The sequence below is a fragment of the Pogonomyrmex barbatus genome, unplaced genomic scaffold (assembly GCF_055798465.1).
Source record: "Pogonomyrmex barbatus isolate J1 unplaced genomic scaffold, ASM5579846v1 scaffold8, whole genome shotgun sequence".
Taxonomy (NCBI): domain Eukaryota; kingdom Metazoa; phylum Arthropoda; class Insecta; order Hymenoptera; family Formicidae; genus Pogonomyrmex; species Pogonomyrmex barbatus.
Window position 1 is genome coordinate 3223037 of NW_028297182.1, and position 16654 is coordinate 3239690.

At 39.5% G+C, this 16654-nt stretch overlaps 1 protein-coding gene across 1 annotated transcript in view; it reads right to left on the reverse strand.

Moving 5' to 3' along the window:
- The window catches only part of mthl1 (adhesion G-protein coupled receptor methuselah-like 1), a 132494-nt gene extending 121433 nt beyond the window's left edge, over window positions 1–11061 (reverse strand). Inside the window, exons 1-3 of the mRNA XM_011644201.3 lie at window positions 10246–11061; window positions 8644–8922; window positions 4896–5131 (exon numbers count right to left, since the gene is read on the reverse strand). Of these exons, the coding sequence (XP_011642503.2) occupies window positions 4896–5131; window positions 8644–8922; window positions 10246–10760 (1030 nt within the window). The 5' untranslated portion in view covers window positions 10761–11061. The remainder of the gene's footprint in view (window positions 1–4895; window positions 5132–8643; window positions 8923–10245) is intronic.
- Between the last annotated feature and the right edge of the window lie 5593 nt (window positions 11062–16654).

Here is a 16654-nt window from a genome sequence, read left to right on the forward strand (position 1 = left end):
GCAAGAATAAATTTCTTCTTAACGCATATTTTTCTAGGATCTTAAAAAAAAATATTCTCGGATCTGTTTAACAAACATCCGATAGACAAATATCTCTTTCTCGATGAAAGATTGAGAGGATTCTCTAAACGAGAGAACGATCGCGACTGACGTTTCGGGAACAAAAGTTCGTGACTTTTCGTGACGCCGAGACGTGCGCGCTAGTTTTTGCCGTCATTAATCCCAAAGATATCACGGCGACGATTTCTTTCCTCGGCGTCGTCGCTGGTTCGGAGATTATGGATATAGCTTCCTCGCGCGACGGACGAAAAAATGCGACAAGTGGGCTCCTCACTTGGTGAATGAAGAAATACGACAGTGTCAAGAGATTGAAAGACACAAATAAAAAGAAAAAAAATGTAACTAATCAATCGCAAGTGTTTCCGAATAAAAAAAAAAAAGATATTAAAGTGTATACGTATGTGTATATAGAATTAAACAAGGCGATATATAAATTAATTTTATTACATTATATTGCTATTATATTTTATTATATATTTTATTTATTTATTTATTTTATTATATTTACATTGCTAATGATAAATCGATTATTAAACCTTTCCTTTTGAGATTTGATAAGGTACGAAACAAGATTCCGGCAAAATGCTGTTGTGCGGTAATATCGTTCCATCTAAATGGTTTTACGTGAATGGTAGATTTTCCCGAAAGCGGGAATTTCCTGCCAATCAAGTAAAATCCTCTTTCACATCCCGTCTCTCGGATCGGCGTATAAACGTGGCATACGCGGCGTCTTGAAAAGGCAACGAGGCTTTGATTTACTTTCTCGTCCCCCATTCAAGAGGACGTTACGGCTGCGCGTTTTCTCCTTAAATGGGCGCCTAACGTCTGAGCGACATTAGAGTTCTCGGTCAAAGCCAAAGTCATGGCTGGGGAGCTCTATCCTTGATGTTTTCCGAAGGGACACCACCACGCACCGCGAGAGATCGGGAGGGAGAAAGAAGGCGTTTGAAATAAATAGATACGCCGAGACTTTCTCCCATGTCGTCGTCTTCGTCGCTTTGTGGTGGATCGTTGAAATAACGAGAACAAGATCGGTAATGCGCGATCCCGTTCGACAATCGGACGGACACGATCGCAGACGAATTCGATTAGAAAGGAGAGTCGCGAGACTTGCACGCTCTCGCGTAGTTATGCTTATTATTTGAAGGTCGCGTTACATCGCATTTATGCGATGCAATTCCAGCTAAACGCGGTCTATTAGATCACGAACGCTTGATATCCCGGCGAGAAAAATGCTCGGTGCAACATATGGATTATTACGATATTTGGAATGTTATTTAGTATCGTGGAATGCAATTTGAAACGAATGCGAATTGCGCGTTAAATATCCGTGACATCGGCGAGAAGTGTTATAACTGCAAAGTTATGAATATTACGCGGGAAATTAACGATTTGAATGCAAAATTTAAAATATGAGAAACAGACGAGTTCTTTTTGGAATACCAAATACAATTTAAAGATGTACAATTAAGTCGTCTCGTAATTATGCTGAAATTATTAATGTTGATGTGCGAATGAAAATTATAAATGTTGCACCGTAGCAAGCGCAGAATGTATGTAGAATATTTCATATTTATTTCCGGCAAGCGTTTGACAATGTCAAAATTAATCGATTCGCGCTATTTTATGATATCATAAAATTTTCCACCGTTTTCGATAATTCAGATATAGCAGCCACCATTTAATCTTTATGTTAAATATAACGTAGCGATCTCTGAATAACATTGTTATCCGCGCCATCAAGCATAATTTATATCTACGAAATTTCTGAATAGATCTCGAACACACACACACACACACACACACACACGCGCGCGCGCGCGCGCGCGCACGAAAACTCGATATCTTGAATTATTGAAATAGTATATTAAAATAGTATCAGATTGTATCGGGTAAAAAAATGCGCCAAAAAAAAAAGGAAGAACGAAAAAAGGTATGTGCAATCGAACGCGCGAAACATTTTGCATTTATCGCATATTCGCATCGCTACGAACGTGAACGCCCCCGTTCATCGCTGAGCCCGCCGCGGAATTCGACATGCTTCAAAATTGCATCGCGGCGAATTCCGCGTTTCGTCCGACGATTTTCCCGGTCGAAGGCCGTCGCGTCGGAGCGAACGCATCGGCGAAACGCGCGGTTTCTCGCGCGCTTTCCGCCGCGCGAAGCAATAAGCGCGCGGGGAAACAGCGCTGCTTTCGCAATAAAAAGACTCCGGCTTACCGTTACTGTCACCGCTGGAATTCCTATCTTTATACGCGATGTGACTTCGCGTATATATCGTGATACCATCCGTTACATCCGCGTCGCCGTAATGGGATACGCGATGCGTGCGTCTGCGAATTAGAGCTGCCCGAGCACGTAACGACTGAGGAGGTACCGATACCGATGATTCCCTACGTTTCGTAATATAATAAGAAAATATCAGAAGATATAATAAGAAAGTAGACCGCAATAAAGAGATATAAAAGTCTAAGTCAAGCGGTATTATCGATGCGCAAAATTTTAATGAAAGTTAAATTAATAAAAAGTAATAAATTTAATAAATTTTATAAAAAATTTAATTTTAATATTTATTTCACAATAAAAAATCATAATTGTAATAAAACCGCTAAGAAAATAATAAGGAAAATCGTTATAATCGTTATGATCAATTCATTCCGATGAATTCCAAGAGTTTGAGTTTCATTCCGAAATGTGAAAAGGCTGATTCATGAATCATCAATCAGGAGAATGTTCATGTCGACAACGTGATAAATTTAACTCTACATTTATTTTAAATTATTATACGTTAATATAATCATTATATTAACATTTATTTTAACTCACGGTTGTTTTTATTCGAGAATATAGAATTCGAGAGTATAGAAATTCATGTATTGTCAAGTCACTGGACCGTTGCATGTGAAGTATCATATTTCGAAAGATTAGAATCCGTGAAAGAAAGTTGGAAATTATAGTTGACACGAATAAATATGTCAGCAAATAATCTCTGGCCAGAAGAGCACTTATATACGATACGCTACGCGAACTAACACTCTCTTTAAATCGAGAAAAAGAGAAAAATCGAGAATGTCGAGAAGTAGGGAGTAGATTGTGGGTCAGTACTCGCCGTTACGTTCCACTTTCTCCTTTCTTCAGTTTTCGTAGACCGAAGGTCCACGAAACCCCGTAACCGGTTTCAATCGTGACTATTATTTCAACGGAAGTTGTAAAAGCTTCCGTTTTTGCTCGGTACGACCACGGTGGACTATTTATTCCGAGAATGAAGTAACACAAAATTCGCGACGGAAGTCGATTTTTCTCTCGAAAATATACAGAGGGAAGTCGATATTTTTTTTTCGTCCATATCAAATATTGTTTTAATATCTAAAAGTCTAAACTCTCTTCTCGTAAATTATATCGATTCTTTTCAAATTCCTCTTGCGTATATCTTTTTGTATGTCAAATATACTTGAGAGGACACGAGCGGAACATAAGTGACAATGATCTCCGGCCTGCAGCGTCAACACGGTCAACCGTGTCAATTTGTAAGAACGAATGGTTAAACGCAGATCACGATAGGAAAAACATCCCAATGTCCCGGTGGAATCTGCGTAATCGATTCTTCATGCAAATGAGAGTCGCTGCGCACCATTACAACGTGGAGAAGCCGGACTATCACGGGTGTACGCACTAATCGATTCTCGCGATCGGAACGAGACGAGAGAAGCGAAGCTTTGCGAGGGATTACGATTATCCGAATAATTACCCTCCGAGCCTCGAGGACGGGCGGGTAAATAAAGCCGGCCAGGATCGTCGGATTCGCCGAATTCGTATTCCATCTGCGCATTTGATTACGCCGGTCGATGTTCGTATGGACAATCGACATTGCATTCCCTCGCGTAAGTTGAAAGCTTTTTTTTATATGCATATATAATTTTTATATATAAATATAAAAAAATTTATATATAATTATATATTAAATATTAAAATTTATATATATATAAATAAATAAAATTGGTCAAATGGAGCAGAGCATTAAATTAACAGAAAAAAAGCACGAGCAGATTGCTTTTTATACCCAGATTTTTTCAATTTCACGAGGTCACCGAAATCATTACCCTTCTCGTTACTTTTTGATATGTCAACGCTCATTCAACGCGAGGATCCGGTTAGTTTTCAATTTCGTTTAATCCGAGTCGCGACGCTTCCGATTCATACCAGTGGCCGTTAATAAAAGAAACGAATTGGCCGATCGCCACGCTTCGATAAACAGCGAATTGTTCGTTTTTTCCGTTTACGCGGCTATTAGATATAGTTTATTATGGAGAGAATTCCCAGCGTTGTTCCGGACGCTCGCGTTATCTTCTTCGAGATCGCGAACGGCAACCGTATAGAATTGAAATATAGCATATGAAGACAAAACTTAAACGATATTTTAATAATGTCAATAAGTTCAGATTTTCACGATTTTTAAAACGCAAATTGTTATTTACTAATTATAATCGCGAAAAAATGCGACGAGTGGCGATATAAAATTTATTTGAAGAATATGAAGAAACCAAATCTGCCAAAATATATTCAAGATCTTAAAGATGTTAGTTTATAAAAATTTTTATACAAATGTAATTATGCAGAAATACGTTTAGGAAGGAATACGTTTACATTCTCGATACTACCAAACATCAAATGAAAACAGATAACATGACTCGCTTCTGTATTCCTCCATGATGCCCATGCATTACGGCATCTACGGGATCTACCATGAAATTACCGTAACTATATCGTTTTCAACGAGCCCTCACGAGCGGTAAGAGGCGATGAAAAAAATTAACAAGACAATAATGAGGACTCACCGAGCGCCTTGCAGCTCGCACCATGAAGGGAATCCCCGGCGAGCTGAATGATGGCCATGAGAATATCGCCCATCATCAGGCAGGCGACATGATGAGTCTGGCAACGCCAATGCAGAACATGATGAGAGGCCGGTAGTAACCAGCCGGCCGCCAGGGTGGCTGCCAGAAAGATGGCGCTAATGATGAAACCCACGGGATACAAGGTGAATCTGATGTCCGTCGCTTCCACCACGGGTCTGGAGAAAAATGTAAGCAGATTAGGCTGCTGCTTTTGAAGTCTTCTACTTCCAGTTCTTTTAATTTCTTCTTCTCATTTGGATTTTGGTATAAAAAAAAAAAAACTCGAAAAATTCCATCTAAAGAAACACGAAAATTCAATGAAAAATAAAAAATCGCCCTGCTTTGCGACAATCCTTCCTTTCCGTTTTGAATTTTAAATATTTATTCACAGAATCAGACTTCACATCATGCGTGCCACGCGATGGTGAACATGTACAGATGGGTTAATATAATATACATATTAAATAACAGAAAGTCATTTAATTTGAGTCATTATGATATTATGCTTTATTATATGTTCGCGCAACAATAGAAGGCCCAAATAAACAGGTAATTCATATCTACATAACAATTGCGACAAATTTCACATTTAAACAACGTATAATTTATTAATCAATCAACCGTTCGATAACAATAACAATTAATGTAAAAAAAATAAATACTGATAATTTACGATCGCGTAGACGTACGCGCTTTTATCAAAAACTCTTCTTTTCTCCATTTCCCCAATTTAAATCCATTTCCCCTTTCTTTTTTTCTTTTTTTTTTTTTTACATGGTGGCGGAAAGGAAGGTTAGCATACATTTAACATGCAAATTCCGGTGTCGGTTCCGTCGATATTTTCCATTACCCACAGGCAAAATGTCGCGGAAGAAAAAGGCAAATTATGGCGTTATTTCTCGTTATTTCTCGCTGGCGGATTAATTAAATTCGGGCAGTTTTATCGGCGTCACATCGGCAATTGACCGATTGGCTTACTGCCAACCGTGGGCAGTGAGCCAGATATTCAATCGATTATAACGGAAATAATATCGCGTTATCGGCGATCGTTACGTCCGTTTTTAATTAAGATTCCTGAGAGATTTGAGTAAAATTTTTCATCGCGATTAACGGTTCCACGATAGCATTCAGAATTTTCATTTTCGGAATTAATGTTTTTGACTCGCATCGATCATACACACACACACACACGTGCTTGGCACGAGCGAAAGTCACGGAGAAAGTACTTTCAAGATCTCCAGAGAGTTTAACTCATCGGAAACTCGCGTGAGATAAAAAATTTACACGCGCGTCATAAACGTGTTTCAAATGCTGCGTTCAAATACTCCAAAATACATACATATATCTAACCGCCAAAAATAAACGCGGTAAAATTACACGAGTGGGAAAAAATAATTTCCGTCACAAGGTCTGCTCGATTACACCGATTTTTAAGTGCAGCACGTGCATTTAACACACGCATTGTCAAAGATTGATTTTATCCAATTTTTGAGAAAAGTCGTGATAACTCACCGATTCGATTTGCGAAGCATTCGCGATGAAAAAATCCACCGCGCCCCCCGACCACGTTTTGTTCCATTGATTGGCGTTCGCCAGCGAAGCTGTTGACGAGTAAATTTTTCACGACGGGGAAAACGAAATGTACGCCATCCGACCCGTATGTATACGTATACATACAAGCGCAAACACGGAACACGAACTTTGTGCAAAATCGGTCCTACATCGGGCGCAAATGCGCAGTGCTAATCGCATTTTCGTTGTTACTTTATGCACCTAACGGCGGGCCAACTTTTATCATAAATTTCTGTCGGCAATTTTCGTTAAACGGCATTTCTGCCGGCGACACTTCGAATCCGGGAGATAAACACGGGAGCGTTCATTGGTTATATTCTCCCCGAGTAGTGTACACACACACACACACACACACACACACACACACACACACACACACACACACACACACACACACACACACCACACCACACACACACACACACACACACACACACACACACACACACACACACACACACACACACACACACACACACGTTCCGCGTATCCGGGAATTCGCTCTATATGTACTGCGCGACACTACATGACACACTACGTGTGTCCTGTACCGAATGGAAACTCACGGATCTTACTATCGGCGATGTCCTGCGTGTCTGCCCGTCAATCCATCACGGCTCGTCCTTCGTCTTAGCGACGGGACGCGCACGTCTCGCGGCGGATGTGATCTTCTAACCCTATCTTACGTCACGTGACGTACAGACACCGTAAATCACCTGACATTTAGCATGTTGAATTATATCATCTTGTGTACCGCCACGACTCGTACAACATAATTTCGCGTTTCCCGTTTAATTTCCTTCTTCGGAAGAGTCGCAGACAACATCTCTCGGAGTTCTATCGAGAAACATTATGACTTTGAAATATCGTCGCTTTTTGTATAACATTGGCACTTCCCCGCATCTAAATTCAATTGCCGCGCGGATTATCTTTTTTGTATATAAAAATTCTACGGAGGAAACGTCAGCAGGCCTTCAATTACATTGAAATTCTCGGGAAAAAAACGGGACGAGAAGAAAAGAAACTTCGAGAACGAGTCCGACAATGCGGTTTTCCTTACGCACTCATGAACGCAGGCGTTTACATCGCTCATCGCGCTGATGCGCGGAAACGCGGTATCCAGCTGTGAGAACATTTTAATGGAATCTCGGATGACGTGAGATCTCTAGATAGTCCGCGACCTAGAAAATACCTGGTGAGGTATTAACGAAAGCGAGGGTACCTCCGGGTACGCCTCGACGCGTCGTCCGGAGAACGGCGTAGAAACGGCGCCGTTTATCCCTCGCTTCCCAGCCACCTCGGATCTCGAACGCGCAATTAAGCCGTGCGATAAATTCAGATCGGAGCAGGCGATACTTAACGGGGCAAAAAGTCGGATCGTGCTCGGAGTGCCTTAAAGTGGATCGGACGGCTTGACCGCCGGAACCGGCCGCGACACAACTTCATTCTTCATTACGCGGGACGAATGAACGATGATCAAACGAACAAGAAGAACGGATGATTGGCTTTGCATAATTGAGGGATCGATATTCAACTTCCTGCGATTTATATACGCACCTGAGTACCGAGTTATCGATTAGGTTCTGGCACGCGTATGGAATAAATTTAATTAATAGGGCGATATAATTACGGAGAGAAATTAATAATCGTCGGGTCGACTTGGAATGACCTTGGATTAAAATGTTAGAGAAACATTTGCTTTAGTGGTTTTCTTAATTTTGCGACATGCTTTTTACAGAAAACAGAATATCAAATTTTGTTAGGTTAATTATATATAGAAGATTAATCTACTTATGCATAAATAATGTAGACAACAAAAGTTGCAAAAGAACTGAATCATTATTATCGATCTAACAATATTTTTTTCAAATTCTTGAAAATGAAAACGTTCGAAGGTAAAATATCTCAATTATCTTTTATCTGGTTTCTCCTTCCTCATAGCTTCATTTCAAATAACATCCATGACAATTGTGACGCAACATCATGATATTTTATCTGAACGCAGAGGAATTCTTTATCTTTATTTGTATAGAGTAGCTTTTGTAGCGCGTAGACCAAAGTGCAGCGGGAACGAAAATAATACTACGTGTGATTGCGATCTTCGCTCTCTACTGACCTTTGCGGTGCGTGTTCTGGACAAGCGAACACCTTGGATATCTGGTTGAGTTCCTTGATCCTCTCGACGCAGAACTGGCCGCTGGGTAAAACTACCCCATTTATCTCCAGGCTGCCGTCGGGCTGGAGCGTGGCGTCCACTGCGTTGCCCAGAATCGTGAAATTCTCGGATTTCGGGCAGGTCGGAAATCCGGCCACGATCTCAATGGTAGACGACGCAGAAGCGTTTGGCAGAAGCGGTGGTGCATCCGCGGTCTCTTTCAAATGTTCGCAGGTATTTCTGTTGACAAACGGAATATTCATTGCGAATATTCATTACGAAGTTGCTCGATAGGAATATAACTATAACTCTATCCATATTTCTTTGTTTATACTTGTGTGTGTTAAAGTATCTTCAACGTCTTGTATGATAGAAATGTCACAATTAATAATTAAAGGGAAGATTAAAAGATTATTCCTCATTTAATAATAAGTAATCACACACATAAGCATATAAAAAATTGACAACAAACATTTTACTTTGGCTTCGATATTACTTCATATTATATATTCGTTTCAGTTTGTAATATATTTTTTATCAGAACTTTTTTATATATTATTTAATTTAATTTTTATTATAGAATATGTCAATGTAATTGCGAATCGTCAACATCGTTTGTTGGAATTTATACTAGAACTTGTCGGAAAACGACATACACGCGCTACATCACATTCTCGAATAAAACCAGAACGTGTTTCGTAAACGCCAAGGTCGCTCTGCGTATCTAACGCATTTCACTCAAACGGCACCCGGTAAATAAACAAGTTCCTACCCAATGGTTAAGTTACTTACAAAATCTCTCTCCACATTACTGTTTCGTCAGAGAGGTAAATTATCAAATAAAACATTGCGTTTATCCCGTAACATCCGGATAAACGATAATTATTTAGATATACTATTAGTAATACTTTAGATATACTTTAGATATAATATTAATAATATTTATGTATTAATATTTAATATATAATATTCAATCATTGGCGATATTCGTTTTTTAATTTTCGTTTTAAAATATATAATTAAATTTAATTTTTTATTAAAATAATTATCATACTACATCCTGGCACAAATTGCTCCTACTTTTTCTCATATATATAAAGTGTCACAGAAAAAAATTAATCTTAAATCAAGACGAATATTCTCACGTACATATAAGAATATTACAATATTTTAAAGAATTTTAGTTTTTTAATTTGATTGAATTTATTTATTTTGATTAATTTATTTATTGACGCAAATATTATTTCATGCCCAAGATTAAACATCTTCTATATGAAGCTTATAATATTCTTGCTTATACATGAGAATATCTATACTTGTCATCAATTAAAAAAAATCAAATCAATGCAATTCAAGACTAAAATTTTTTTCAAGAAGATTATAAGATAATATTCATGTCTATATATGAGACTATAATCTTGATTTAAGATTTTTTTCTGCGTAGACTTTTTTCTGTGTATATTATTTGTATATTTCTTTCGAGCGCACACTAGTAATCTTTATATCTGAATGTACATTTTCAGTACAAAGAAAGAATCTAAAAAACTGCTGCGAGGGACTTACCCGCGTTCGTGGAAAGTGGCGTTCTCGCCGCAGCATCGTCGCACTCGTGGTCTCATGGTCGCGGCGGCATGATTGCCTGCCGATTTCTTCGGCATGCACACGAGCAGGGCGTTCGAATCGGCGCAGTATCGGTCGGCAGGAAATTTGTCGGAACTAGCGGCCTCGGGTATCACTTCCCCGTTGTCGACGATGATAAACGGATTGGACTTTCGGTAGGGCACGTGAACCAGCTCCGAGAAGTTGTCGCACAACGGTCGGCGGCCCTCGAAAACTTGCCAATGGTCGGGCAGATATTCCTGGAGCGTTTGACCTGTCGGCGAGTAAACCAGCGGCAGCCATGGTTTCGATGTTGACACGCAGGTCGGAGAGGAGTTGTCATCTGACAGATGCAGCTCCTCTTGATTCCGGCAGCACTTAAGGATCGCGAGCTTAAACTTCGTCAAGTCCTTCGGCTCCGAGACGACGACCGTCGCGATCGCCACGAGCGCGATGACGGAGCGCAAAAACGCCTTCATGACTCTGGAAAATCCGCGACTGTGTTTACTACCCACAGTCCCCTTCGAAAACACTGCACACTGTCAAGCGTCACGAAAGTTCAAAACTTTCAACCGTCGGACGATATATAATTCGCGCACCAAACGCACTCGTATCGATCAGATCGATATCATCCCGCGACGCGAATCAAAGCGATCGATGAAGATAGTTCGGAAGGAACGTCAAAAAGACATAAAAAAAAGCGAGTCTGTTGTACTCGCCGCTCGTCGAGCGCAACTCCCTCACTTGGTGGCTTCGGCGTTACTGAAGCGGCCCGACCACGCGGCTCGACTCCGAGCCACCGGCGGCAGCGTGGCTCGAGTGTGCGCGCGCAGCCGCGCGCCACGCTCCCGCCCTTATTCGACCTTATTCAACCACTGCGTGCGCGCGCGCGCGCGCGCACACACGTTTTCTTCTTTCCTCGGCGGCACCGGTGGCGACCTTCACTCACATCGCGTCGACGAAGGGGCGAGAATTGGCGACCACGTGCCTGCGCCCCACTACCGGCCGCGCTGCAGCCGGAAGTGCAACGGTAACGCGCGGTGACGCTATCCCGTTTGCAGCGACGAGTTGTCTTATAAGCTGACATCTCGCACGCGAATCGAGAGAACCGCGAGCAGGGAAATTTGTTTTATCAATATTTTTTTGATAGGCAGACTCCATTTTATCAAATTTTTATCGACTTGAAAGGACGAAGAAAAACCCGGACAACACAAAGTCTAAAGTCAGGTCATAAGGATACTTAAAGACATTTAAAGACTTTAAAACACTTTCCAAAAAATAGTCTAAAAGACGTCTAGAAGACGTTTTATTACTTATGATCTGATTTTTTAGACTTCGTGTTGTTTGGGTAATCGCTTAAGGGGATGCTAAACTGACGAGTGAACTCCGACGAAAACGTTTACACACATGTACATCTAAACATATATAGATACGTTTATGTGTACATACATACACTCAACATACATTTCTGTACACACATAATACACATGTGAGCAAATTTTCAAGCACGCTAATCTTTTATATCGTTTTCAAGCCTAATTGTAAAAACTCTACATTGTTCCTGCATGTAATTCACACTTCCTACCGGTCTCATTTTGTACAAATAGGCTGCCAAATTTTATATGAAACAAATATTCGCATATGTTGACAGTTCTTGACTCCATATTAGACTAAGAGTCGGTAAAAAAGATCGAAATTTCTTAAATTTTTTTCGTTCTCGGTATAAAGCCGGTATGACATATAGGTGCGTATACTTTAATTATGGAAAAGGATTTTTAAATTTGCAATTGTAATTAGGAAATTAGCGTGTCGGAAAATTAATCGGTTTGGTCGATAAAACAGAACAGACTTTAGGATCCCATTAAGAGGCAGGAAAAATTATGGAGATTATTATTGTAGATGAGAATTCCTTTTCATCCATATTACTGCTAAAATATTGAAAAAAATTGCAATGTAATTGCGATATTTATAATTAAGAGAATCGCTTGCGTAAGTTGCTATAGAATGATTTTTTTCTACAAGAATTAAAATAAACAACTTGTTTTATATATATCATTAATATATCATTAGGTTTATCCTATTAATAAATTCTATATAATAAAGTGCAGATACTTTTATTAATTATAATTTTTTAAGAGTCAAATTAAAAATTCCGATTCTGTAATAAGTTTCATAGTTTTATTTAACAAGTCTCATCAAGATATTGCTCCTAGGAGATAAAATATGATCAAAACATGTATCTATATAAATAATGATAAAGAATAGATGATCTTATTGGCATTGGGATCACTCTTGGCCATCGACTCCTAAAAAAATATGTGAGTAGCATGTAATTATATTTTCAGAAACGTAATAAGATATTTGCTAAAATTCCAAAATTAAGAATTTTATATATCACAATTCTTGCAGATATATCACAATTCTTGCAGATACGATATTCTTAGCTATCGATAAACTATTACAATACATATCAAGATAAACCATATGGACAAGTTGTGAAATAAAATGCATCTCAATCTGCGAGCTCGCGCGTTTTCTAAATTTTTGCAACGATCCCGTAATCACTTTACGACTTTACTCTCGCTTTCGCCGAAGGCGAACAATTCTACAAGATAACGAACGTGTGAGAGAGTATCGCCGTCGGTACTTCCTGAGAATCAGGGAGAAGATCTTTACGATCCACGCGGAGAGAAGTTTCTCGCGCGGAGGGAAAGGGCGGTCGAGAGAGTGCCGGAGGAAAATATACAACGTGCGGAATGAATCGAGGCGATCTGAAATATGTATAGTACTTCTTGCGGCATGACTAAGCGCAGATCCTGCAAGATATTTCCAAGAAGCGTTTGCGTGCGGATAGTGGAAATTTGTGGAAATTTGTGGAAATTTGTGGGAAAATGTACAACCGCGCGTGTGTCCTCGTCCACTCGATCTCGATAGAGCAAACGTCATCGTCCCGAACGTAACGGACGAGTGTGGCTCTCTCGAGATGCTCTCTCTCTCTCTCTCTCTCTCTCTCTCTCTCTCTCTCTCTCTCTCTCGTTCGGGCGGGGTGTGTCGACGACGAAGCTTCCTGGATGGGCAACTCACCTGACAAGCACGACCTGCTTCTTCGTTGAAACGAGCGGAATAACTTCTCGATCGCGCGCGTCGAAGGTCGACGACGACTCGGGGAATCGGCGTGTAACAGCAACCAAGATCGCCTCCATAAAACACGCACGATACGAGTGCAGCTGGTGGAACATCTCGTGTGGGAAGTGATACCGCTCGTTGCTTGTAATTTACACTCGCTGGGCGTAAACCGACCGCGCCGCATCGATTCCACGAAGGTTCTCAGGAAACGCGCTCATGCTACTTTTCAAAATTGATGATCCAGGCGATGGTATTCTGCTGTCTCATAGACGTGTGCACGTGTATGTATATCATAAATGCTTTGGCATATGAATTTGTTTGCATATCGGGATAAATTCGGGACGTGTACTTCTTGTCTAAATATTCGCGCCTGACCTGGTTATTCGAAAAATGGCAACTCCTCCGTCTCGGAGCAGCTCGAGCTGACATTTTGTAATATATCGATATATATGTTTTATGAATAATGATAACAATATAATAAATAATTATGTAAGGAAATATGCATAAAATAAATAATAATTAATAATATAATAGTATAATAATGTTTCTCATATAATAACCAACAGCCACACGAGGCGCAAACATTTACACTATGCCGATATAAATTCATGCGTTAAGGCATTTATGACTCCGCGTGTGTGTACATAAAATTTTAGCACACCGCGTTATACAAAAAACATTTTTAAAACGGCAGTCTCTTGCTTGCTAAAGCTACGATTTTTGTCCAATTTTCCTCGAAAGAGTCGGACAAAAATCTCGTTCAAGTCGACCGGAAATGCTTTAAAAAGTTCCGCGCGAGCAACGCCGACGGAACGCCGGCAATTAAACTTTTTCACCATCTAGCGACAGAGAAAATTGGAAATTTGTGTCCCCGCCACGACCGCCTACCGGCGTCTGCGAAATTTTATCAATTAAAATATCGTTAACGTCCGCGCCGCCTAGCCGAGACGAGCTCGTTAAAACGCTTCCGCGCTCGCGCAGGATAACTGCCTAAGTGAGCTCTTTCTTGTTCTAGCTTGAAACTTCCGCCGAGTTCTTGAGAATAGACCGAGTTTAGCTCCGATCTTTTCATGGCGCGACCGGGACAGATATAAATCCCCAAATATGACGTTTGATAAAACGCTATTTAGAATTACCTGTATAATTAAAATAAATTAAATTTTTAGTCATGAGACTTTGTATGTGCAACAAGAGAAAAGCTGAATATTTGATTTTAATTATAATTAAATGACGAACTGTATTTTATAAAATTGTTAATGCGAGCAAAATACAGTAAAATACATATGTTTTAAATTATTTTTTTATTTACTTGATTTGTATGTATTTTTTAAAGATATTTAAAGATATATTATCTACTAATTTCAAACACAGTCAATATTTTCACGTTTACTTGCTGGATTACGCCGCATGCTGAATTCAGATTAAACATGAAAATTTAATTAATTGGATTGAATATTTAATATTATAATTTCACAAAGATAATAAGAATTTGTTTGTGGAAAATAATATATTAACACTTTGGCAAAATAAATGTTGTTCATAATACAAGAAAGCTGGAAGTCCATCCATATTTTACGAGTTAATTCTGATATATTAATTATGACCTAGTATGAAATATTTAAATATTAATATACCTCATAATATACCTCTGTATGTAGAAAATGTTAATATAGAACGGTTCACTTCATCACAAAATATATTTTAGCATTGCAAGATTATTATTATCGTGTTATTATTATATAATAAAATTTTACATTAATATTACAAAAATTACTGACCTTGTTTATTATTGAACCAAGGCACCAAGATTTCCTTCGGCTTGGGAATGGAGGCTGGAAATTATTCCCATCGTAACATACAGAGAATGTATCAGGAAGCCGGGTCATTTTCCAAAATTTCATAGCAACGTGCGGGTCGCAGAGGTTAATAGGATGGCACGAGATTCAGACGGGGGGAGTGCAAGAGGTGGTATCGTGGCGGCACGTAAATCACGGCGATCGTCGGCGTTCCTGCGCGCATGTGTTTCACGTGTGTGAGAGTTATAGCGCGCTCGCGCGCGCGGCCCGATGCGTGAGCGTGCGTTCGTTAATAGGTTTGCACGTGCGTGTCCCTAAACGTAATACCGATTTTATCTGCCCCCTCGTCTACGCGCCGGCCCCGGCCGACGGACGTGAAGGGTAGACCGGCGGCCAGACAGTTTGATCCAGGTTGCGAGTATGGTTGCGATTCCGGAAGTCGAATCTGTAAAATCGTCCGGTCGGATTGATCGCCCGATCGTTAAAAGCGGTCGGGCGTATCTGTAAAAATGAAGTCCCCCCCTCCCCCCCTCCCCCCCCCCCCCTCTCGGCCGTCGGTGACGGTGCGTGGCGCGCTTCCGCTATTCTCGCGCCGCGGAGGATAATCGAATCCGGATAATTTCGCTTCGCTAATGAGGGAGGAAGGGGGGAAGGGGACACCGCGTAACCCGCGATGTAAAATACTGCGGCGCGTGCACTGTAAACAAACGCGATACGGTAATAGTCCATGGAGGATATTTTACCTGGGTGCCGCCACCTCTCTCCGCGGATTAATTGAATATCGGAGTTATCGATGTTGTTTCGCTTGCGAAGCCTTTGCCTCGAATTACAAAATGTAATGAAACGCGATGCGTATCTCGTCATGCGGTCAGTTTTACATGATATAACATGTACGAGAAATAACGTTTATTATTTATTACTTATGTACAAGTAGATTTCCGCTTTCTCGTTACATTTGTGTATATTACACTTTACACGCAAAACAGTTCGCCGATAATATATATTTATCTTCTGTCGTTTAATTAAATATACCAACATGTAGTGATGCCAGTATATTTGCGATAAAAATATCTTGTCTAATCTTTGTATTTATTTCGAATACACTTATAAATTGTTTGTAATATAAAAATTTTATGCTAGTTTATGCTATCGATATGAAAATCATTCCTTCGCTTTTTAATAAGAGTATTTGGAATTTTACAATTTTGTTATTATACAATCTGAATTATTATTATTTATTTACAGTATTATTATTATTTTATATATGCATTTTATGTGCATTATTATACATCATCATATAATATATTTCAGTGTATATTGTATTATATATTTTATATATATATATATATATATACACACATACACATATATATATATATATATACACATATATATATATATATATATATATATATATATATATATATACGCAAAGTTATAAACAAAGTTTC